At 35.5% G+C, this 25,678-nt stretch overlaps 1 protein-coding gene across 10 annotated transcripts in view; it reads left to right on the top strand.

Moving 5' to 3' along the window:
• TSGA10 (testis specific 10) overlaps positions 1–25,678 on the top strand; it is a 166,595-nt gene that overhangs the window by 46,758 nt on the left and 94,159 nt on the right. For 9 of the 10 annotated variants that reach the window (XM_045445754.1, XM_045445749.1, XM_045445753.1 and 6 more), the window contains 6 exons: positions 7,409–7,524; positions 10,354–10,508; positions 14,765–14,820; positions 16,361–16,529; positions 18,884–18,994; positions 24,354–24,539. In XM_045445754.1, the coding sequence (XP_045301710.1) occupies positions 7,409–7,524; positions 10,354–10,508; positions 14,765–14,820; positions 16,361–16,529; positions 18,884–18,994; positions 24,354–24,539 (793 nt within the window). The remainder of the gene's footprint in view (positions 1–7,408; positions 7,525–10,353; positions 10,509–14,764; positions 14,821–16,360; positions 16,530–18,883; positions 18,995–24,353; positions 24,540–25,678) is intronic. The other variant, XM_045445752.1, reaches the window with a different exon arrangement.

Here is a 25,678-nt window from a genome sequence, read left to right on the forward strand (position 1 = left end):
ATCTGATAAAGAGCTATTAACCAAAACCTACAAAGAACTGTTTAAAAATTCAACAGTAAGAAAACAACCCAATTAAAAAAATGGGCCAAAGACCTCAGCAGACCTCACCAAAGAAGATATACAGATGGCACATAAGTGTATGAAAAGATGTTCCACATCATAGGTCATCAGCGAAATTCAAATTAAAACAACAATGAGATTCCATTATATACTTATTAGAATAGACAAAATCTGGATCACTGACAAAAATGCTGGCGAGGACGTGAATCAATAGGAGCTCCTATTCATTGCTGGTGGGAATTCAGAATGGTACAGCCACTTTATTTGACAGTCAGTTTCTACAAAGCTAAACACAGTCTTAACATACAGCACTCCATGGATTTACTCAAAGTAATTGAGTCTTATGTGCACACAGAAATGTGGACATGATGTTTATAGCAGCTCTAATCATAATTGCCCAAACTTGGAAGCAACCAAAATCTAGTCTAGGACTCTGGGCATTTGAAAAAACTATATATAGATAGATGTTTAAAGTTCTGGGGTACCTGGGTGCTCCTTTGGTTAAGTGTCTGACTTTGGCTCAGGTCATGATCTCGTGGTTTGTGGGTTCGAACCCTGCATCCGGCTCTGTGCTGACATCTCAGAGCCTGGAGCCTACTTCAATTCTGTGTCTCCCTCTCTATCTGCCCCTCCCTCGCTTGTGCTTTGTCTCTTAGTCTCTCTCCCTTTCAAAAATAAATAAACATTAGCAAAATTATGAAGTTCTAAATGTTTCTTGGAGGAGTTGTAAGAGTCTTTTCTGACATTAGAGTTACAAAAGTCTGCAAAAGAAGCTACTGGCTTTATATCTAAAGTTTCTATTGCTTAAATGTGTTTTAGGTGTGGGTTTATTGATCAGTGATTTAAAGATCTGATTTGATAACTTCTGATTATGTGTGTAGTTTTCCATTTTGTTTTTTGTATTAGATGGATCTCTGTTGTACAGGGGCATATGGCTATTTTGGAAAATAGATGGCAGTAATGCAATTTAACAGCATAGAAATAGCCACAGTGTACACTGGAAGGTTTTGCCGATCCTCCCGTGTGTCTTTCAGGATTCATCATTATCATATGAATTGATAGGCTCATTACATTTATACTTCTGACTTTAGTATGCATTTTATTTAAGATTTAAAAAGAATCTCTATATCCAGCGTGGGGCTCAAATCCACAACCCTGAGATCAAGAGTTGCGCACTCTACCAACTGAGCCAGCCAGGCACCACTTAGCATGCATTTTTTAATGATTTTTCTCTTTAAGTAGGATTCGTACTCAGCATGGAGCCCAACACAGGGATTGAGCTCAGGACCCTAAGATCAAGACCTGAGCTGAGATCAAGAATTGGGTGCTTAACCAATTGAGCCATCCAGGCGCCCCAGCATGTGTTCAAAAAAAGTTTTTTAAATCTTTTATTTATTTTAGAGAGAGAGTGTGTGTGTGATCTTTATTTTTGAAAGAGAGAGAAAGAGAGTGCTAATGGGGGAGGAACAGAGAGAGAGGGAGACACAGAATTTGAAGCAGGCTCCAAGCTGTCAGCACAGCCTGAGGTGGGGCTTGAACCTATGAACTGGGAGATCATGACCTGAACCAAAGTTGGACACTTAACCAACTGAGCCACCCAGGTACCCCCCCAGCATGAATTTTTAAATACTGTTTTACAAGAAAAAAAGCTAAGAAAATAATCTGTCAAGGCATTTGAAAAGATTTCAGTTGGACTAAAGTAGAACTTCACTATATTTTCAAATATTTTCTTATTGTTGATTTATTGTACCATTCTGCAGACAATGTTTTGTTTGTTTTGTTTTCCCCCAAATGCATGCCAAATAAAAGTAGGAATTAGGTAGGATTTTGTAATAGTCAGATATTGTACAGAGAATGTTTTGTCTTAATTGTCCATTGTACTTCTCTGCCAAAAGCTAGGTAAGTTTTTGTAATAGCACCACTGAAACCCCTTGCTGCCTTCCATGAGCCAAGGGACACAGTGATAGCTTTCCTAATGTTTTCCCAGGCAGCCAGAGTGCCCATGGTCAGCACTCATAGTAATTATACCCATATCAGTCTATTTTTTATCTGATTCAAACTGTTGAATATAGTTTGTCTTTTTCCTTTCTACTTATAAGGTATTCTCTATATGGCTCCTTTTAATCCACTATATGTTCCTAGGTGTGTGTGTGTGTGTGTGTGTGTGTGTGTAACTTATCCTTGGGTTTGGAGGATTTTTTTATTCCTGTGTGTGTGTGTGTGTGTGTGTGTGTGTGTGTTTAACTTATCCTTGGGTTTGGAGGATTTTTTTACTTCGTTGCTTGATATCTTTCAGCAGTTTTAGAGAACTCTCCACTGTTTTCATTTCAGATGTTACTTTTGCCCATTCATACTGTATTCTGAATTTTTTTCTGACCTTTCTTCTAGTTCACTCATTTCCTCTTTGACTGTGGTTGAACTTGCTGTTAAACCTTATCAGTTGAATTAATTTTGGTTTTTGCATTTTTCATTTCTGGAATTTGTATTTGACACTTTTAAAATATATATTTTCAAGTCTCTTGAGAAATCTTCAATCTTGGCTTTTTTTTCTCCTTTGATATATTAAGCATAGTTGTTTTTTTTAAAGTTCTGTTTCTGATAACTCCGTTATCTTGATTCTGCATGGTTCTATTTTTATTGAGTCTATTCTTGTTATCTTTTGTTTCTCTTATTTTTTCCAGTTATGTGATGTTGTCTTCTGTGTGTCTGGTTATTTTTGACTGAGTATATAATACTGAATATGAAAATGTATAGAAATCATTTGAGACCAGAATATTGTTTTCCTCTAGAGAGGATATATGTATTTGCTTTTGTCAGAACTGAGATAATTTGAGGGGTATGTATGTATATAATTTGCTTTGTCAGAACTGAGATAATTTGAATCTGGGCTTAAATCTTTTGTTTTAACTATTCAGGGTCCCAAACAAATGTGTATGTGTAGGAGACAGTGGTTTACTCAGTATTTTACCCTTTCTTGGTGGGACTTGACTCCTGTTTTTGTACCCTAACTTCTTGAAATTGTCACAGTTGCTACTCAGCTTTTCAGCCTCTTATCTACCTTTCCCTGAGTCAGAGATTTCTTTAGGGGAAAACAATTATCATATTCCAGACTTACCTATTTCTTTTTCTCTTCTCTTGTCTTCTCTTCTCAAATCTTGCTCAAGTAATTCTTCACCCCCAGCTCTCTGCTGCCACCTGCTTCCCAGCTTTCCTAGTTTGTTCTCACTGAAAGCATTGATCTGAACAGTTGAAATTGTTACTAAGTGAAGCAGAAATTTTCTATTTTTAATAATCTTAAATTTTGTTTTAAATGTTTATTTTTGAGACAGAGACAGAGCACGAGTGGGGGAGGGGCAGAGAGAGAGGGAGAAACAGATTCCGAAGCAGGCTCCAGGCTCTGAGCTGTCAGCACAGAGCCTGATGCTGGGCTAGAATTCATCAACCACTAGATCATGACCTGAGCCGAAGTTGGACACTCACCCAACTGAACCACCTAGGCACCCCTCCATTTGTTTTTCTTACCTCTTTTCTTTTTTTTTCCTGCCTTTCTGTGGGTTACTTGAACATTTTTAGAACTCCATTTTAATGTATCTGTAATACTTTCTAGTATCTCTGTATAGATATTTTCTCTGTTGGTGTAGGTATTTCATTTTACATATGTAACTCATCACAGTCTATTGGTGCCACATTTATCAGTTTAAGTGTAGAAATCTTCACTCCCATTAAATCTTTTCACCTCCCCCATTTGTAATTGTCTTAATGGATACAGATTTATTTTGTTCTTCCCAGGACTTATGTTCCTTTAATATTGGTGTTTGTATTTTTCACTGGTCATTCTTTATTCTAAGATTTTATATATTTTATTAGCCATTATTTCTTTGAATATTGTGTGTATTCTATCCTGGAATTAGATGAATATTGGACCTTCTTGTTCTTTTCTTTATATTGCTTAACCTCTTCTGTATTTTTCTCTCTTTTTATCTGTACTCTATTATAGGTAATTTCCTCTGATCTGTTTTTTTCCAGCTTACTAATTGTCTCTTCAGCTGTGTTTATTTTGTTCTTAAACTTATCTGTTGATATTGTTTCTTTTTAAAAATTTCAATGATTTTAGTTTAATTTCCTGAAGTTCTTTTAGGTTCTTTTAAAAATCTAGACTTTTTTCTTATTATATATTATTCTATGTCTTTGTATTTAAGCACATCTGTTTTTAAGTTTCTATTTGATAATGTTATAATATGAAGTTATAGGGCTCTAATTTTGGGTTTCTTGACTCACACTAAGTTTGGGTTATTCCTTAATATGATTTTGAAATTTGGATTGGGAGCTTGTTTTCAACAGGCCTTTATCTAAGGTTTAGTTCTGTGTCTGGGTTGAGAGTATATCTTGTCAGAGAAGTTATGTGTTTATTTCTACTAAGTGTTCTAGATTCTACTAAGTGATCTAGACCATCCTAGAACCAGATTTTATTTAGATTTCTTGTTTTGATGTTAAGAATTCCAAAGAAAGACTTTTAATTGTTACTGTTATCCTGTGCCTAGTAATGGTTGACAAGCTGATTTTGTCTAGTTTGACCTTTCCACTAATAGTGTAGCTCTCATTAGCTTTACGTGGAGGATCTTAGTTCTCATACTTGTGTTGCGGACATTTCTGTCCTGATCTTCTGTTTCTGATTTAAAACATAAGACCTTAGGCTAGTGAGACAGGGAAATCCCAACCACATATAATATAACATTAGTTCATAGTCCTACTGCTCTGATTTCTCTTACAAAATAAATTTTTCTATACATTTAAAGAGATGCTCATTTTATTCAGTATGTCTAAGTGTTTTGTGTTGAGGGAACTTTCAGATTATCTAGTTTCCGTATTGCCAGAAATTATAGTCTGTTTGTTTGTTTATTGACTATGTACTTCTTGAGGATAAAGCCAGTGCCCACCTACTTCACCCTAGCTTCCTAAATGTTTGTGGAATGAAATTCTTTTCATTAAAAATTTATTAGTAATAGTTAAAAACCAAAATGAACCTAAATGTCTAATAATAGAGGAGTACTTAAATAAATGATTGTATTTACTTAGAAGGAAATGGCTATTGCTCATATAATACTTTTCATCCTTAAAAGGGTGATTTGGTTTCCTTTGCAGTGCAGAAGTTTTATATCTTGATGAGGTCCCAATAGTTCATTTTTGCTTTTAATTCCCTTGCCTTTGGAGATGTGTCAAGTAAGAAATTGCTGCGTCTGAGGTCAAAGAGGTTTTTTCCTGCTTTCTCCTCTAGGGTTTTAATGGTTTCCTGTCTCACATTCAGGTCCTTTATCCATTTTGAGTTTGTTTTTGTGAATGGTGTAAAAAAGTGGTCTAGTTTCATTCTTCTGCATGTTACTGTCCAGTTCTCCCAGCACCATTTTTTAAAGACTGTCTTTTTCCATTGGATACTCTTTCCTGCTTTGTCAAAGATTAGTTGGCCATACATTTGTGGGTCCAATTCTGGAGTCTGTATTCTATTCATTGGTCTTTGTGTCTGTTTTTGTGCCAATACCACACTGTCTTGATGATTACAGCTTTGTAAGAGCTAAAGCTCTTGTAGAGCTTTGTAGAGGCTAAAGTCTGGAACTGTGATGCCTCCCTCTTTGGTTTTCTTCTTCAATATTACATTGGCTATTCCAGATCTTTTGTGGTTCCATGCAAATTTTAGGATTGCTTGTTCTAGCTTGGAGAAGAATGCTGGTGCAATTTTGATTGGGATTGCATTGAATGTGTAGATCGCTTTGGGTAGTATTGACATTTTAACAATATTTATTCTTTCAATCCATGAGCATGGAATGTTTTTCCATTTCTTTGTATCTTCTTCAATTTCCTTCATATAAACTTTCTATAGTTTTCAGCATACAGATCTTTTACATCTTTGATTAGGTTTATTCCTAAGTATTTTATGCTTCTTGGTGCAATTGTGAATGGGATCAGTTTCTTTATTTCTCTTTCTGTTGCTTCATTATTTGTGTATAAAAATGTAACCGATTTCTGTACAAAGGCAACCAATGGAATGGGAAAAGATATTTGCAAATGACATATCGGATAAAGGGCTAGTATCCAAAATCTATAAAGAACTCACCAAACTCCATGCCCAAAAAACAAATAATCCAGTGAAGAAATGGGCAGAAGACATGAATAGACATTTTTCTAAAGAAGACATCCAGATGGCCAACAGACACATGAAAAGATGCTCAACGTCACTCCTCATCAGGGAAATACAAATCAAAACCACACTGAGATATCACCTCACGCCAGTCAGAGTGGCTAAAATGAACAAATCAGGAGACTGCAGATGCTGGCGAGGACGTGGAGAAACAGGAACCCTCTTGCACTCTTGGTGGGAATGCAAACTGGTGTAGCCGCTCTAGAAAACAGTGTGGAGGTTCCTCAAAAAATTAAAAATAGATCTACCCTATGACTCAGCAATAGCACTGCTAGGAATTTACCCAAGGGATACAGGAGTGCTGATGCATAGGGGCACTTGTACCCCAATGTTTATAGCAGCACTTTCAACAATAGCCAAATTATGGAAAGATCCTGAATGTCCATCAACTGATGAATGGATAAAGAAGATGTGGTTTATATATACAACGGAGTATTACTTGGCAATGAGAAAGAATGAAATCATGCCATTTGCAACAACATGGATGGAACTGGAAGATATTATGCTAAGTGAAATAAGTCAGGCAGAGAAAGACAGATACCATATATTTTCACTCATGTGGATCCTGAGACACTTAACAGAAGACAAAGGGGGAGTAGAAGGGGGGAGAAAAAAAAAGTTACAGAGAGGGAGGGAGGCAAACCATAAGGGACTTAAAAACTGAGAATAAACTGAGGGTTTATGGAGGTGTGGGAGAAAGGGGAAAGTGGGTGATGGGCATTGAGGAGGGCACCTGTTGGGATGAGCACTGGGTGTTGTATGGAAACCAATTTGAGAATAAATTATATTTAATATAAAAAATAAAAGAAAAAGGTGATTTGGAAGGCTGTGTTATAGGACTGAAAAATATTAAAGACTAAGTGTAAGTGAAAAAACTCAGGATTTAATTTTGAATTTATAGTATGGTAACTTTAAATATACACTGTAAAAAATACTGAAAAGTGAACACCAAAATGCTAATAGTAGCTTTCTATGGAGTGGTGGATTTGAGGGTCTCTTTTTCTCCAAACTTCCTACAATGTAGTATTATAAAGAAAATGCTAAAAAGAAAAAAATGTGTATTATTGTGCTTACCAGTTTTTAGATTTAAATACACTAAAAAGTTGATAAAGCATAAAAATTTCAGAATTAGTTTTATTATTAAAACGTTTACAGACTTTTATATGAAAACACAGAAAAAGATCTTTCTGATACTCAGCGACATCTTGCTAAGAAAAAATATGAACTACAGCTTACTCAGGAGAAAATTATGTGCTTGGATGAAAAAATTGGTGAGTTTTTTTCCTAATATATATATATACATATATATATTATTATTTTTTTTTAAAGTCTGATAGAAAATATGTTTTGTTCTTTTCAGTTATAACATAGAGAAACTTGGAAATAGGCCCATAAATTAAAAGTTTATGAATCAAAAATAGTGAAAAATGTGGGGGTTTTTTTGATAGTAAAAATTTTTCCTTATATTTAGGACCACAAATACTTAGACAGGGCATCATATTTTTGAATGAAGGAATAGCTAAACAAAGCAGTGACACTTTGTAAATTTATGATGAATGCTTATAAATTTACAACTCGTACCATTGTGGCTTGTCCATAGCTATTATAATGAAACATGGTACCTATCTGTGTATTACTTTTGGTGGAAAGCATACATATGTTTATTTGGCTATATCTGTTTTATCACTTGGGTTCAGAGAAAATTGTTTTTATAAAGTGACCTATTTATGTTTCTTACCAGGATCTCTATGGTCATAACTTAATCTACTTATAACTGTAAAGTAAAATTTTTGTTAAGACTATAAAAAAGCCCATTTAAAAACAGGGAATATATTGTTTTTTGAGAGAGAGAGAGATAGAAGAGAGAGCACACCAGTGGAGAAGAGGGGGAGAGGGAGAGAGAATCTTAAGCAGGCTCCACACCCAGCATGGAGCCCCTATGTGGGGCTTGATCCCATGACCTGAGCCAAAATCAAGAGTCAGATGCTTAATCAACTTAGCCACCCAGGCACCCCAAAATGGGCAATTTATTTAAATTTTTTTTTAACGTTTATTATTTATTTTTGAGAGACAGAGTGCAAGCAGGGGAGGGGCAGAGAGAGAGGGAGACACAGGATCCGAAGCAGGCACTAGGCTCTGAGCTATCAGCACAGAGTCCAACATGGGATTCGAACTCACAGACTGTGAGATCATGAACTGAGCCAAAGTTGGATGCTTAACCGATTGAGCCGCCCAGGTGCCCAGGTGCCCCGTAAATGGGCAATATTTTTAAGTTCCTATTTTGTAGTTCAAAAATGCCTGGCATAAACCATTAGATTAGTGGAGGTTCTTTTTATTGAGATAGGAAATATTACAACAGAACTATAAAAAAGAAATACTAAAGAACTCATTTTTGGATATTTTAAGTCTAGGTAAGAATGTAAGGTAAGCAGTTAAATAGATAAGTTTTTATCTCAGAAGATAAATCTAAATTAAAGATATACATTTGGGGCACATCAGTATATAAATGATATTTTAAAACCATGAAATTGCCTAGGGAAGATATAGAGAATGAGGAGAAGAGGATCCAGGACTGAGTAAGAAGAAGCCAAAGAAGTAGGAAGAAAACCCGGAAGTGAGTGTTATTTTGGGAGGCAAGAGAGCAAAATATTTTTACAAGGAGAGTAAGATCAATTGTCAGATATGTTTGAGAAGCAAAATAAGATGAAGATGAAAAATTATTGATTGGATTTGGCACATTGCAGGGTTTTGTCACATTGACAAAAAAGTGTGAATGGACTATTGGATGGGGAAGATGGAGTAGGTTGAGGAATAATTGGGAAATGAAGAAGTAGGGACAGGAGAGAATAGAAGTCTTTTAAAGCTTACCTATTAACAGAAGCAGAAAAATGGCGTGGTAGCTTGAGCAGGATGTGAAACTGAGATTTTTTTTTTTTTAAAGCTAGGAGATACTAGAGCTATTTTAGAGTTTTTAAATTTATTTATTTAATGCCAGTGGGAATGGACTCAAATATCTGAACACCCAAAATGTGCGTTTTGCCTTAATGACAGTGCTCTCTGGAAAAGGGACATGATGTATTCTCAAGTACTATATAGATCATCCTCTTAGTATATGGTGCTGCCTCTCCTAGCACTGCACTGGACGTCTGTTGGAAGGATTTACATAGAGGTCTAGCAGAACTTCCCTTGTAGAGCTCTCGACAGTGGTTTTCAAACTTGGTGTGTGTTAGAATCACCTGGAGTGCTAATAAACATCACTGGAGCTAGGCTCTTTGAAGCAAGATATGGCCAAGGCTTTTGTATCTTAACTAATTTCCTCAAGTGCTTCTCAAACTTTGTTAGGCATTAAAGTCATTTGGGAGGGGTACTTGTTAAAACATAAATTGCTCTGCCCACTCAGAATTTCTGATTCAGTGGGTCTGGTGTGGGACCCAAGAATTTATATTTCTGACAAGTTCCCAGATGATGCCAATGGTGCTGGATGAGAACCCACAACTTGAAAACCATTATTTTATACCATTCAGTCAGGTCTTCAACATTGACATTGGTTTGCTGGTGTTATCACAAATTGAATCAGACTTCCTGTGATGTTTTTTTCCCTAGGAATTTTTATAACCCTGCTTTAGAAAAGTCAGAATATCAGGAGACATTTGATTCTGAAAATGACCTAATTAATTATTTATTAAGATCTTGTAGTTACCAACTTACATGCAACAGTGATTCTAGGCTAGAGGGAGGGGAAATTAGAGGGAGAAAAGTCACAGTTTGTTTTAATATTCCACTCATTTTGTCCATTCACCCTCTCCTCCCCTACCACACGTGTAAATCTACTTTGAGAACTTGTGATATAGAGCTTTCCTTTGCTGTTCTAATTTAAATGTGTTAATTGTGCTTTTACATTTATGTGTCGTTTGGAATTTCATGATTCATCTTAGTTTTTAATCACTAACAACAAAAGCCATTTTTTATTTGGGATACAGTACTTATTTGCAGTCATTGAACATAATACAGGAGAACTTACTTTGAAAAGTATTTCAATTTGCTTGAGTTGGAAAAAAATTATCTTGATTAAAACAATGCCTTTATGATTACATATTTAGATAATTTTACCAGGCAAAGTATTGCCCAGAGAGAAGAAATCAGCATTCTTGGTGCAACCCTCAATGATCTGGCTAAAGAAAAGGAATGCCTACAAGCATGTTTGGATAAAAAATCTGAGAACATTGCATCCCTTGGAGAGAGTTTGGCAATGAAAGTATGTTCTGAGAACTGTGGTTTAAAAGAAATGTTTGGACTTGAGTCTGAATAAAATAATAGGATTTTCTCAAATTTTTTCCTAGAGAGCTGAAACTGTAAAATCTGATTTTGAAATTTTTCCAGATACTCTTAGGAACTTTGTGTTCAAATCCACTAATATTTTTAAATTGATTTTCTCTCATTATTTGTGATTAACACTCATTACAACAACTATTTCAAGTATCAAAATGTGAAGCATGGTAATAAAGCAGTAAAACTGATTTCTTTGTAAAAGAACACCAGAACTTATATTTTCAGGTAGCCATCTTAGGAAGCAGTAAACATTAAGAACATTAAAACCGCCTTTGTAATTGTGCTCAAAACTAGGAGCCCTTTTTTACATCATCCTCAGCCTTTGAGAATAGATTATATGTAGCTGGTGAATAACACTGGATGATAATCTCCATCCCACATTTTTTGTTGTTTAAACAATAATAGCAAAAGTGTTGCCAAAAAGGCAGGGAAATATTAATACCCTTTTCTATTTCATAAACCAGTTCTGAAGGTAATTCCTAAACTGTTTTCTACAGATGGTTTAAGCAAAGGCAGCATGATTGGAATAAGGTCTTTTCCCTCTCTAAGGGATCGAATTCATTCATTTATCCATCCATCCATCCATCCATCCATCCATCCATCCATCCAACAAACACTTATTGACATGTTCCAGGTATAATGTTAGAAACTGAGGGTGAGGGGCGCCTGGGTGGCGCAGTCGGTTAAGCGTCCGACTTCAGCCAGGTCACGATCTCGCGGTCTGTGAGTTCGAGCCCCGCGTTGGGCTCTGGGCTGATGGCTCAGAGCCTGGAGCCTGTTTCCGATTCTGTGTCTCCCTCTCTCTCTGCCCCTCCCCCATTCATGCTCTGTCTCTCTCTGTCCCAAAATTAAATAAACGTTGAAAAAAAAAAAAAAAAGAAAGAAACTGAGGGTGAGTGGTCATGACTTCCAAAAGCCTATAATATGATTGGGAGAAAGATAAATTAAGATGTTATCATGATGGAGTGCGCTAAGTGCCATAGTGATGTGTGTACAATGTGCCATTAGAGTTAGGCATAAACACACCTAATTCACCCTGGGGATTGGATTGGGGAGAAGGAAGATCTCTAGAGAGCCTTCCAGGAAGTGATGGGACCTGGACTGCCCTGTGATGACTAGGAATAGCCAGGACAAGACTTAGAGAAAGGGAACAATGAGAAAAAGGATGATTCAGACAGACAAAGCAGCTTCAATGAAAGCCCAGTGGCTTTCATAAGAGAATTTAGGAAAGGTCAGTATGGGAGCAGGGCTGGGGGGTAAAAGTTGAGATGGGACAGATAAGCAACAAATCATAGAAATATGTATAATACTGAGTTTAGACTCTATCATCATGGATGTAGAGGATTATTGAAATAATGTAAATGAAATGTCACAATTAGATCCTTATTTTGAAACAAATATTCTGTTACTTGTTAGTCCATGTAAAGGATGGATTTATAGGGAAATGAGAATAATGACAAGGACAGTAGCTACAAGTAAAATAAGAATTGTATTAGGATAGTGGTAGTATCCATGAGAGAAATAGAGTTTTAAGGAAGATTGATGAGATGTGCTTTCTGACTTAGGGACCACATGGATAGTTCCTGTGCATGAAGCAGGAAACAGAAATATAACAGGCTTACAGAGGAAGATTATTGACATGTCTTTGGGATGTAGTTGAAATATTCATAGGCTTTTGGATTTTTAAGTTTGGAGAGTAAGTTGAAGTGAAGTTAATAGATTTGGGAATCATGAGCACAACTGAAATCTTGCTATCCATGGGATAGTAAATTAAATTTGTTGAAAACACTGACTTATTATTTTATAGTTATGCCTTAATAATTTAAAAATTTTTTAAATGTTTATTTATTTTTGAGAGAGAGACAGAGTGTGAGCAGGGGAGGGGCAGAAAGAGAGGGAGACACAGAATCTGAAGTAGGCTCCAGGCTCTGGGCTGTAAGCACAGAGCCTGACATGGGGCTCAAACCCACAACTGTGAGATCATGACCTGAGCTGAAGTCGGATGCTTAACTGACTGAGCCACCTAGGCGCCCCTTAATAATTTTTTTATTTTAATTTTATGGGGTTTTGGGTGGGTGGAGTTTCTTATTGTATTCAGACCAGTTTTTTAATAGTCAACATGATTTTCTTTAAAAACAATTAGAAACAAATTATTTAGAAATTTTTGAATCATTTACCTCTGTTATATCTAATATTTCATATTTCTTCAATTTTGCTAACATGTACTGACATTAATTTTTTCTTCACAAAGAATATTGAGTTGCAAGTCTATTTTCAATATCAAGAACTTCATATAAGATCATGAATATAAACACATCCATCCTCTGAAGGAAAAATAACTTTTAAAACAGTGTTAGACATTCAAAAGAGGAAATGTTCTCTACAGTGATATCTCAGAGCTGAATTTACAAATACCCTTAAGTGAAAAGCAGTAATGTTACAGTCTAATCTGGAGATGACAGAAATAAATTGATGCGGAGAAAGTCTACATTATAATGAATAAGGGGAAATTTTTTTCTGGTAATCATAGTTTTAAAAGATGTTCTACTACTTGCTACCAATTAAAGTTAGAAAACTCAACAGCAAGTTCACATATTTTTGAATAATAAAAGATAGAACTACTTGTGTAACATTTTAGTTTGTTTCTTTTACCATCCTGTTCAGATTGAATTTTTAATAATTAACTTGAGTCTTTATCTCTGGATAAGCATATTGAGGTTGTACGAGGAATATTAAATTGATAATGATGGGTTAGATTTCAGCAATTTGAGAAATGATGGTATTAGGGTCATAGTAAGAGAAAAATAGGCTAATAGGATATATTACTAGATTCTACCCAGTAATTTTGTTGTCCTGGATGCTTGACAATGTTCTCAGAGCATCTTACTTTCAATATGAATTTCTACTGATAAAGAGAAGTCCTATATAGACTTATAAACCATATTTAAAGCTTAACCAAGTAATTGCTTTTAGAAACACTAGACGTTCAATTAGTTTTTCAGAGTTTATTTAGAAATGTATTGTTGTATTTTAAACCTTGTGTAAATATTCCATTTTAAGCAGAATTTCTCTTTTTTTGGCCTGTGCTTTTTAAAGCAGTTTAACTGCTTTACTAATAGCCATTTTAACCATACCCTGATATCCATTACTGCCCATTGTGGACTCTGCACCATTCTACCAGAAAGCAGAATGGGAAAATGGAGCTAAAAATAACCTGGAGAGGAGCACATGAATAAAGGAAGATAACACACACACACACACACACACACACACACACACACACACACGACTAACTGTCTCTAAAGAACAGAAACAAGACTTGTTGGGAAATCTAGGTTTAGTTTATCTTGCTACTTGGTTACTAAGGATTTGAAAATTCAAAGGGCAAAATGAAATATAGTTATTTAGTGAAAGAATAACTTCATACTTTTTTTAGATCTAACGTTAGCCCTAAGTATCTGTGTATAGTTACCTATAACTAGTTCAGGATCAATGAGAGTTTTAAAAGGAGGAGGTGTAGGAGTGGTATTAATGACATTAAGATCATTTCAGCCTTAACTGACTCCATTAATTCTACTCTCACACATCCTTGAAAAAGGAGAATGTCAGTAGTTTATTTTTTTATACCTTTTCTCTAGGCTTAACGTTTATCTCTTTATTAGCTCACATCTAAAATTAATAGTACCCTTTTATAAGTAATTCAATTGGAACAGCTTTTTGAAGATATCGTCAATGACTAATATAAATAATTTACTTGATCAAAGTTATTATTCCTAAGAACTAAAATTAGTTTTATGTGATCCACATTCCTGGGTTTTATATTCCCAGTATACAACACTCCAATGCCAAACTACTAGTTTGCCAACAAAAACAGGGTGCTTATGGGATCCTTGTGTAGTTGCATGACAACACAAAACATTTTAACAAAATATTTGATATACTGATCCCATATTAGTGCACGTAAGTGTAGTCTTTAGTCAACATAATCTTGTTTTTATCCAGTACAAATACTCAGACCGATATATTAGGCTTTAGTTTTAAAGTATAGAAAAGAAGAATAGAACATAAATGTTTAAAACCAAATGGAAATCAAAAAGGGAGGAGAAATTTTTTTTTGTTCACTCAGTTTTAAGAGAAATAGATTACAATATTATTTATTTAATACTTATATTACTTTTCAAGGAAAAGACCATTTCAGGCATGAAGAATATCATTGCTGAGATGGAACAGGCATCAAGGTAAATCATTCAACAAGAATTTGAGATTTATTGGGGACAAAATACTATGTTAGGTACAAAGACAGTAGGAGACAAGGGGGTTAGTGTTATGTATAAGGTGATAACTTTTTTTTTAAAGTTTATTTATTTATTTTGAGAGAGAGAGAGAGCATGCAAGCAAGGGAGGGACAGAGAGAAAATCCCAAGCAGGCTCTGCATAGACAATGCGTAACCTGATGCAGGGCTCGAACTCATGAACCGTGAGGTCATATAACCTGAGCCAAGATTAAGAGGCAGATGCTTAACCGACTGAGCCACCCAGGCACCTCAGGTGATAACTTTCTAATGTTTGAAAGGAGGCACAAGTCTGTGTATGGAAGTAAAAGAAAATATGGTGTTAGCCAAGTAAAGGAATGGGAAGGGCATTCAAGGTAAAGAGAATAGCAAAGAACCCCAGATCATGTTCAAGAGCCTCTTGAATGACAAGTAGTTGAGTGTGCTGGAACCCAAAGGGTAAGAGAAGTGATGGAGGGAAAGGCTAAATAGGCAGAGGCTTGTGGTATAGACAAATGAGTCTTAATGTTATCTTTTGGACAATAAGAAATCATTAAAGGAAATTAAGGAGATTTTTGTGCTAGATTACTGAGCCAAAGAGATGATGATAGATAGGATGGAGGGATTGGGAGACAGGAGTGATGGGCTTCTTGTGAGGAGGAGAATCTAGGAGAATGCCAGGTTTCTGGCTGGGGATGAATATTCAACATTATGAAAGTATGTGGAAACACACGATTTCCTCTGGATTTGAAGAGCCTTTGAGGCTTTCTTATAGATGTGTCTAGTAAGCAGTTAAATATGAGTTTGGAGTGTTAAGGAAGAGGAAGAGGCTGGAAATAAGATTTCAGAATCATCTGAAGATGGGGCTAGGAGCCATGGCTATGAACAGGATTTTCTTTTTTTTTTAATATGTATTTTTTAATGTTTACTTCTTTTTGAGAGAGGGAGAGCTAGAGTGCAAGCAGAAGAGGGGCAGGGAGAGAGGAAGACAGAGGATCCAAAGAAGGCTCTGTGCTGACAGCAGAGAACCCATTGCAGGGTGTGAACTCATGAACCGTGAGATCACAACCTGAGTCAAGTTGGACACTCAACCGATCGAACCACCCAGGTGCCCCTGAATAGGATTTTCTGAGATAAGGGTGAGAAGAATCAGGAGGCTAAGGGTTCATCCCTGAGAACCATTAATTTTTAGGATGGCAGAGGACTGGGAACCTGCAAAGGAGACAAAGCTATAGCAGCCAGAGGTAGAATGAAGACTTTCTTATACTGGAGTATTAGAAGTTTTGAAATACTTAGCAAATCATTGACTATTATGTATATTTAGCATCCTTTTTTAGAGTGAAATATGGGAAACATTGAGAAACTCCAATGGACTGTATTTAAAATTTAAATGTATTTAAAACATCAAACGTTTTCATCTAACTGTCCAACTTCTGTCTTATGAGAATTTGTTATTCTGTTTTTGATAAAATGTCTCTTTTTATGTACTATCTGATTTGTGAAATAGACAGTCTACTGAAGCCCTAATTATGTGTGAACAAGACATTTCCAGAATGCGTCGGCAATTGGATGAAACAAATGATGAGCTGGCTCAGATTGCCAGGGAAAGAGATATCTTGGCTCATGAGAATGATACTGTCCAAGAACAATTTTCTAAAGCCAAACAAGAAAACCAGGTATACTTGTTCCTAGAATCTTTCTTCTCCAAGAAAAATTTTTGTTTTATTCTGATTCTCAGTCCTCATTTTATTTTGTAGAAGACCTCAGGCTTTGGAATCAGCCATTTTTTTTTGCCTTTACTCTGCAGATTATGCCTCATATTTTATAAATGAAATTCTCAAACATGAAGTATTAAAGGAGAGAGTGGTGATATAATAGCTTTGTATTAAATCTTAGGAAGTACTTCCTTACTGAAGGATAAATATTTGAACAAATCTACAAAGGAAGAGAAAAACCTTCAGAAACTTTTAAGAAAGGGGTAGATTTATTTGGTGGACTATTATTCTCTTTAAGGACGAATATATGTATGGACTATGCCACATATTTTGGTCCTCCTTAGCACTGTGATTCTACTTGGGAAATTTTCTTTTATAATTATTCTCTTTCTAAGACAATATATTTCAGTTTATCCACTCTTTTCATTTCTAATATCAGTATTTTAATTTGAACGTTAAAAAACTCTATTTGGAAGCTTTTTTCCCCTCTTAAAATGATTCAGTCTAAATGACTCCCCCACTTGCTGTCACTCTCAGTGTGTTTAGTCTGCATCATAGAAGTCTGTATTTTTAATTGTTAAATATTTTTAATTTACATAATGAACTTTTTAATGTAAGTGGGATAAAACCACACACCACTTTATATCATGGTTTTTCCTACATGATAAGGCCTGGAGTATTTAAGACTCATAAGTTTGAATACCCTGCTTGGCTGTGTGATCATACCATTAAACTTTCCTGAGTCTCAGTTTATATATGTAAAAATGGAGAGGAAATGAGAACATGCCTAGAAAGTACTCATTGGAGTGTCTAGCACAATCACTGGACAAATATCTTGTTGCTGTTACTTGCTTACTGTGACATCATAAGAACTCCCTTGCTTTGTTAAAACTTCATAAACATTTTTTATAATCAGAATAAATTGGTGTTATAACAATTTACATTTGTTCAAGAGTAGTTTTTTCCTTTGTTTGGGTTATAGGCCCACGGGTAGAAGTTGGATCCCTTTGTGGACCACAAGTTAAAACCCAGATCACAGCAAATTTGGAAAACAGAAACCTTTAAAAAAAAATCTCATCCTCAATACCACAATTTCTAACAAATTGGTATGAAGTATTTTTAGTGTTTTATCCTGACTTTTTCACTAAATATAGATGGATATTTTCCTCTGTTATTAAAAATTATTCTAAACAATTTCTCATAGGCAGATACATAATGTATATGGTTATGCCACTGTGTAGATACTGTTATTTACTGCCTTCATTTACTTAACGTACATAGATATTGTCATCATGACAAATAATGCCTTAGTGAACATTCTTTTCATTAATTTCATTCACTAGATTTAGTTTTAAATTAAATCAAAGCTTATGAGGTTTCTTTTTTTAATTAAAAAAAAAGCCTTTCTAAGTGGACATTTTCAAATGTCAAAAGTGGACAGATTCAAATTTCATGAATCTATCTCCCACCTTCAACAAAAAGCAACATACTTGTCATTCCTGCTCTTATGAGCATTTAAAAATGTCTCCTGATGTAGATTGTAGATAGCAGATAACAGATTTGCTTTTGCAAATTTTGTTTATTTCAAGATACATGGAAATGCTCATTCCTGGGTTTAACAGAATAACTTTAATTCTTTGCTAATTCGATAGACAAAATAGTATTTCATTTTAAAAAATTATTTAAAATTAGTAAAATTTTAAAAGTTTAGAAAATTAAAATCTTTTTTTATTACTTATAAATTTTAACTTTTTTCAAGTACTATGCCCTTGGGCTTCCTTTTTGTGAATTGTCTGTTGGGTTCTTTGCTCATTTACTATTTGGATTCATGTGTTTTCTGTTTTGTTTTATTTTTTTGCTAGTGGGGTGACTGGCCACATGTCTCCCATTATCTCACAGCCTTGCCCAGACTTATTCACATGGTGATTGTTGCAGTATTTCCAAGAGCAACAAGCAGGAAGTCCCAATAAATAAACAATTTTCAAGCACAGATTTTCAATTTGTGTCCTGTTGTTTATTGTCCAAATAGCCAAAAAAAAAAAAAAAAAAAAAAAAAAAAATTGTGAAGGCAAGATTAGATAGAAATGTGGTTAAATAGACTTCAACTCACTGGAAGGAGTTATGGCAAAGAATGTGATATTAGAAAGCATGAAGAGCTGAGGTGTTTTTGGTTTTTATGAGCTTTATATATTAGGTATACTAAATTTTATTTATCACATTTACTATAAATATTTAAAATTAATAGTGGTTTTGACATAGAGAACGTTTCTATTTTTATTTTTTGTTGTCAAATCTAGCTATATTTTTCTTTATAGGCCCTGTCTAAAAAATTGAATGATACACATAATGAACTTAACGACATAAAACAGAAGGTCCAAGATACTAATTTGGAGGTTAACAAGCTGAAGAGTATATTAAAGTCTGAAGTATGTATACATTTTTTTTCTGTTTGCTCATGATACTGATGAAATTTTGCTAGTTATTTCTCATAGGGACAGCTGAATCAAGGCTTTTTAAAATACATAGCATATTTTAGTGTTGACAATGATGGATTAATTGTATATTCAGCCATCCTAGATAAGTAGAATCCTCCTAATTGGCTGAAGGACAAGAGATCAGAATCAATTTCAGCTCACTTATATTTGAAAATGGTAATTTTCAGTTGTAAACCTTTGACAAAAGAGGCTCTGCCTGATTGTGTAGAAGATCAGAATTGATCACCCTGTTGTGGGGCCTTTCTTTCTTTCTTTCCTTTTATATATATATGTATATGTATATATATATATATATATATATATATATATATATATATACACACACACACACACACACACACACACACACACACACACACATATATATATTTTAATATGAAATTTACTGTCAAATTGGTTTCCATACAACACCCAGTGCTCATCCCAACAGGTGCCCTCCTCAATGCCCATCACCCACTTTCCCCTCCCTCCCACCCCCCCATCAACCCTCAGTTTGTTCTCAGTTTTTAAGAGTCTTTTATGTTTTGGCTCTCTCCCTCTCTAAAATTTTTTTCCCTTCCCCTCCCCCATAGTCTTCTGTTAAGTTTCTCAGGATCCACATGTGAGTGAAAACATATGGTACCTGTCTTTCTCTGTATGACTTATTTCACTTAGCATAACACTCTCCAGTTCCATCCATGTTGCTACAAAAGGCCAGATTTCATTCTTTTTCATTGCCAAGTAGTATTCCATTATATATATAAACCACATCTTCTTTATCCATTCATCAGTTAATGGACATTTAGGCTCTTTCCATAATTTGGCTATTGTTGAAAGAATTTACCCAAGGGATACAGGGGTGCTGATGCATAGGGGCACTTGTACCCCAATGTTTATAGGGATCATCTATTTCTTAGGACCAGAGTAGATGGCTCTGCTCTGTACTTCTGTGTCAGTGACCAAATAAATCTAGAGTATGTGTGGTCCCCCTGGAATAAACAGACAGCTTGACCAAGGATGTTAGGTATGCCCATTGGTAAAATATTATCTAAAATAATATAGTTGCCTTAATTAATATAATAGGTATAGTGTTTCCTACCTACCACTCAAACCATTAATAGGAACTTTCCACCCCCAAACTGTTTTCCTTGTTTTATTTAACATCTCATTTAAAATCAGTCTGTAAACGTTTCTTGAGCATTTATTTTTAGTGTGCATAAGACTGTTTAAGACTTTGAGAGAGAAGAGATTCTGAGGATTTCTAAATTGCAGGTAAGGCAGTAAGTCGGCAGCCTTACATTGGAAAAGCAGGTCGTTTCTTACATGTCTTGATTTTAAGGTGCCAGCAATGTAATACTATAATTGAATGGAAGCTTCAAAGTCAGATAGGTCTGACCCCCCTTCTCACTCATAACATGAACTTATGTAGGCTACTCAATCTTAGTCTCAGCATCCCATCTGTAATTGGAAAGAAAGCCCAAGTAAGTAAGATAGACCTAGCACACTGAACCATTTAAGTATATTCTGGAACAGAACAGAATAATAATAAATGAATATCTAAGCATTTAATGTAGTAAGATTTCAGTCAGTGTTAGACACTTCCCTTTTTCTCCCTAGCTTGTCACATTATCTGAAATTCCACCATTAGGGATCGGGGCTTTTAGAGTGTGGAATGGTATTTTCAGACATCACACATCAGGCTTCTCTCAGCTGTTGGTGTCCTTCTGTGTGTTCTTTTATTTTGTTTCACAACAAAACTGGATGGATCCTGGCAGTCCCCTGAGAGAATAAACCACAGGTCCATTAAGAATTGTTGAGCACTTTGCTACAAAAGGCCATATTTCATTTTTCCTCATTGCCACTTGATTCATTCACTCATTCAGCATGTAGTATGGTAGGTGCTGAGGTGCCAGAGATGAAAAGTAGGAAACAGAATGGCACCCCGGGCAGTGAGGACAATCTGAACAAAGGTGTAAGGGGAAAAAAGTAGGTTCTGTAGCTAGAGGGGAGGGTATAGGTAGTGATAATACAGAGGTAGAAGGACTTGTTTGTACTCTGTTTTCAGGAAGCTTTTGTTACAACATGAGCCCAGAAGTTATTTGAAGAATTGGCTTTTAGAAAGATCATTCTGGTGATTTGGGGAGGAATAAATCAGAAGGGTAACAAAATCAGAAAGAGGGAGATCAATTAGGGGAGGCTGTATCCTTAATTCAGTCAAGTAGCACAAAGGATTACAGCTGAGGCAGCCAGTTTTGCTGTGGGGAAGTATAGTATTGAGCCCAATAATGGACCAGAGGTGGAGGGTACTGAGGTGGGGACAGCACCAGAAAGAGGTAAACAGATGCTGAAAGGGAATTGGAAAATACCAAAGAATAGTTTCACTTTTTTAAAAAATTCAAATTCTAGTTAGTTAACATACAGTGTAGTCTTGGCTTCAGGTGTAGAACCCAGTGATTGCTCTTTTATATATGACACCCAGTGCTCATCCCCAAAAATGCCCTCCTTAAAGCCCATCACTCATTTAACCCATCCCCCCACCAATCTCCCCTCCAGCAACCCTCAGCTTGTTCTTTGTCTTTAAGAGTCTCTTATGGTTTGCCTCCCTCTGTTTTTACCTTATTGTTCCTTCCCTTCCCCTATGCTCATCTGTTGTTTTTCTCAGATTCCACATATAAGTGAAGTCATATATCTGCCTTTCTCTTATTTTGCTTAGCATAATAGACTCTAGTTCCATCCGCATTGTTGCAAATGGCAAGCAAGATTTCATTCCTTTTTAAAAAGTTTTTGACATTTATTTTTGAGAGACAGAGCATGAACAGGGGAGGGGGAGAGAGAGAGGGAGATACAGAATCCGAAGCAGGCTCCAGCCTCTGAGCTGTCAGCACAGACCCCAATATGGGTCTCGAACCCACAAACCATGAGATCATGACCTGAGCCAAAGTCTGATGCTTAACCAACTGAGCCACCCAAGTGTCCCAAGATTTCATTCTTTTTCATCGCTGAGTAGTATTCCATTGTGTGTGTGTGTGTGTGTGTGTGTGTGTGTGTGTGTGTGTGTGTGTCACATCTTCTTTATCCATTCATCAGTTGATGGACATTTGGGCTCGTTCCATAATTTGGCTGTTGTTGATAGTGCTGCTATAAACTTTGGGGTGCATGTGCCCCTTCGAATTCAGCATTTTTATATCCTCTGGATAAATACCTAATAGTGCAATTGCTGGGTTGTACTATTTTTAATTTTTTGAGGAACCTCCATACTCTTTTCCACTGTGGCTATACCAGTTTGCATTCCCACCAGCAGTGCAAAAGAGATCCTCTTTCTCTGCATCCTCATCAGCATCTGTTGTTTCCTAAGTTGTTAATTTTAGCCATTCTGAAAGGTGTGAGGTGGTATCTCATTGTGGTTTTGATTTCTGTTGCCTATCTTGGGCTCCACACTGCTCTGGTTGCTTTGAGTAGATACAAAAAAAAAAAGGGAAAATATGGTTTCTGGTTGACCAGAGGGAGGTGCACCAGGTATTTGGTGACCAGGAGTGACACATTCATGCCAGTCCCTTTTTACTGCTTGAACCTTGAACCATGTGTTACCTGGGAGTCACAAAACTACATTTAATATAAGAAATGGTTTGAATTTTAGAAAACTTAATATAGTATAAAAAATGGTTTCTATCTTCGAGGAACTCAGAGTGTTACTGGGGAGACTGGACATCCACACCTAACAACATAAAACTCTCAGGCAGTGTTAAGAGAATGGCATAGACAGTGAGTGCCACAGAAAGTTAAAGAGGGTGAAGAGTGATGGGGGTAGAATTCAGTTTATACATACTGTACCGTGTGTTTCCCAGGTACATACTAAGTGCACAGCTGTTGTTTTTAGTACAATAATGGAAAAACACATCCTACAGGCACATTGAGAATATCCAAAGCTTGAAAGTCAGTGCAGTAGTTGAGCATGTTAACAAACTTGACAAGATTCTGTATTAGTCATAGGTAACCAAACCACAAGGTGGCGATATTAACTGAATTTTAACCAGTCTCATGGTTAATCATATTTGTGAAAACTTAAATCTGATTTGAAAGCTTTCTTAGGGTGAGATATCATTTATTGCAATGTGATCATTTTATGGTTCTGATAGAAATTCACTGGTTATTAACAGGTATTAATGAGAGAGAGGTCTGGTACCTTTTTAATAATAACCAAAATTATAAATGACTTTGTAAGAATGAGTTAGCCAAACCATATTACTAAAACATGTTTTTAAAAATAGCCTCATAATGATTACTCAATATAGTATACTATTTGTGTATTTGTGGAGTTATTATATTCCTTTAGAAATAAGATCCCACTTTTTAGTCAGTCTCTCATGATAGAACTTTTAAGGTTTTAAACATATGGTTTGGGGCACCTGGATGGCTCAGTCAATTGAGCGTCCAACTCTTGATATCAGCTGGGGTTGTGATACAGCAGTTTATGGGTTCAGGCCCTGCATTGGACTCCGCACTTACAATGCAGAGCCTGCTTGGGATTCTCTATCTCTCCCTCTCTTTTTGCCTCTCGCTTGTGTGCGCATGTACTCTCTGTCTCTCTCAAAATAAATAAACCTACAAAAATTTAAAAGTTTTTAAAATGTGGTTCTATATTGTATGCCCAATATGACTGTATAGTTATGAGTATTATGAGTGTTTGTTGGCATAGGTTTGTTGTTTTATTTCTTAGAAATTTTAGGTAAGTTACTAGAACAGTAAGCAAAAGTAAATCATAAATCATAGAACAGTCCATGATAGAGAAAATTAAGACTGAGGTTATGAATGAAAGGCAGGAACTAGACAGGTGATGTGCCAAATCAACAGAATTATCAGAGATTTATGCTTGAAATTTGTAATTAGTCAGAAGTTCTGTAGCCAGTACAATCTAGAAAAGCAGTCAGGAACAAAGGAATGCACAGGTATAGAAGGTTGGCCAAGGCAGAGACTCAAAAACCAGAGTAGCAAATAGTCACTAAACGGATATATAGGGAGAGGAGGCAATGAAGGATTTTGTTTGAACAAAAGCAAATATAGGAACCAACTTGACTGTACTAGATGGGTGAGTGTGACTCAGGAGGCAGGGCAGATCCTGGTCCCACTCACTTTTGTTGATTACAGGATGACCAATTTTCTAAATGGAGAATATAGATACGATTTCTTGAGATTATGTTACAAATGGTTCTGTAGCAAATAAATTTCCCGTGACCTGGCAAATAATGTTTACTTTATATTGTATGTTGACCATTTTACATCTTTTAAAGTAAGTCCTAAAATTGCTTTTTAGGAATCTGAGAACCGGCAAATTATGGACCAACTCCGAAAAGCCAATGAAGATGCTGAAAACTGGGAAAATAAGGCCCGTCAAGCAGAGGCAGATAACAATACCCTCAAATTAGAACTTATTACTGCTGAGGCAGAAGGTAACAGATTAAAAGAAAAAGTAGATTCTCTCAACAGAGAGGTCGAGCAGGTAAGTTTGGGAAAATGTATTTGTGGGACATTCTACATCATTTTGAAAGAGTTTTGTTTGGCATTCCATAAATTAAATATATAAACAAACACTTAAATTATTTAAATATACTATGAATTGTAGCCTAATTGTTCTCCAATACCCACTCTGGTTTTGCTCTAATCTATTATCTACCCTACAACTAGAATAATCTTTAGCATTTTTAAAAGTTAGGAACTATTTCAAACATACCAAAAAAGTGCAAAAAAAAGTAAACAAAACACATACACACATCTCACTGGTTGAAGGATGCTAATATTTTCCACTGTTGCTTCAAGTTTCTCTTTATGTAAAGAAACAAAATATTACAGATAGAACTCATCCTTTTCCCTCTTGCCTCCCTAATGACTGGTGTGAATAACTTTCATGTCAGTTGTATAACTCTTTTGCTTATGTTTATGCTTCTTCTACATATCTATCACCCACAAATGATACATAACGTTGTTTTGTGTGCTTTAGGTTTTTAAGTGATACTCTAGATATCCATTTGTAATTTGCCTTTTTTGCTCAATATTATAATTTTGAAATTTATCTATGTGATACACAAAGTATAGATCTAAACAGTTGCATCTTATAGTCATTGTGTAAACATTAAAATTCATTCCCATATTAAAGGAAATTTAATTGTCTTCACTTTTTCTTTAATAAAATGCTGCAACAAACATTCTTTTATGTTTCTCCTCGAGTATATATTTCTCTGGGTTTATGACTAGAAGTGGAATAACAGGGCAGGTTTAACTCTTCGAAGTATTGTATTGCTCTCTAAAATTTTACCATTTCATCAGAAATCATGGAGTTGGTATTTTCTCAAGTACTAAGCAATACTTGATATTATCAAACTTTAAAATGTTTTCTATACTTTTTGTTTTCTGTTTCCTTGATTACAAGTAAAATTGAGAATTTTTTCTTATTTCTTGGCCATTCAGAATTCCTCCTCTATAAATTTTCTCTTGAATGAATTTTTGTAAACTTTGCTCATTTTTCTATTGGGTTATTTATCTTTTTCATATTGACTTATCAGGATTATCTATATACTCTTGGTAATAATCCTTTGAAAGATATTATAGCTGGGATGCCTGGGTGGCTCAGTTAAGTGTCTG

Source organism: Leopardus geoffroyi, chromosome A3 (assembly GCF_018350155.1).
Source record: "Leopardus geoffroyi isolate Oge1 chromosome A3, O.geoffroyi_Oge1_pat1.0, whole genome shotgun sequence".
NCBI classification, from domain to species: domain Eukaryota; kingdom Metazoa; phylum Chordata; class Mammalia; order Carnivora; family Felidae; genus Leopardus; species Leopardus geoffroyi.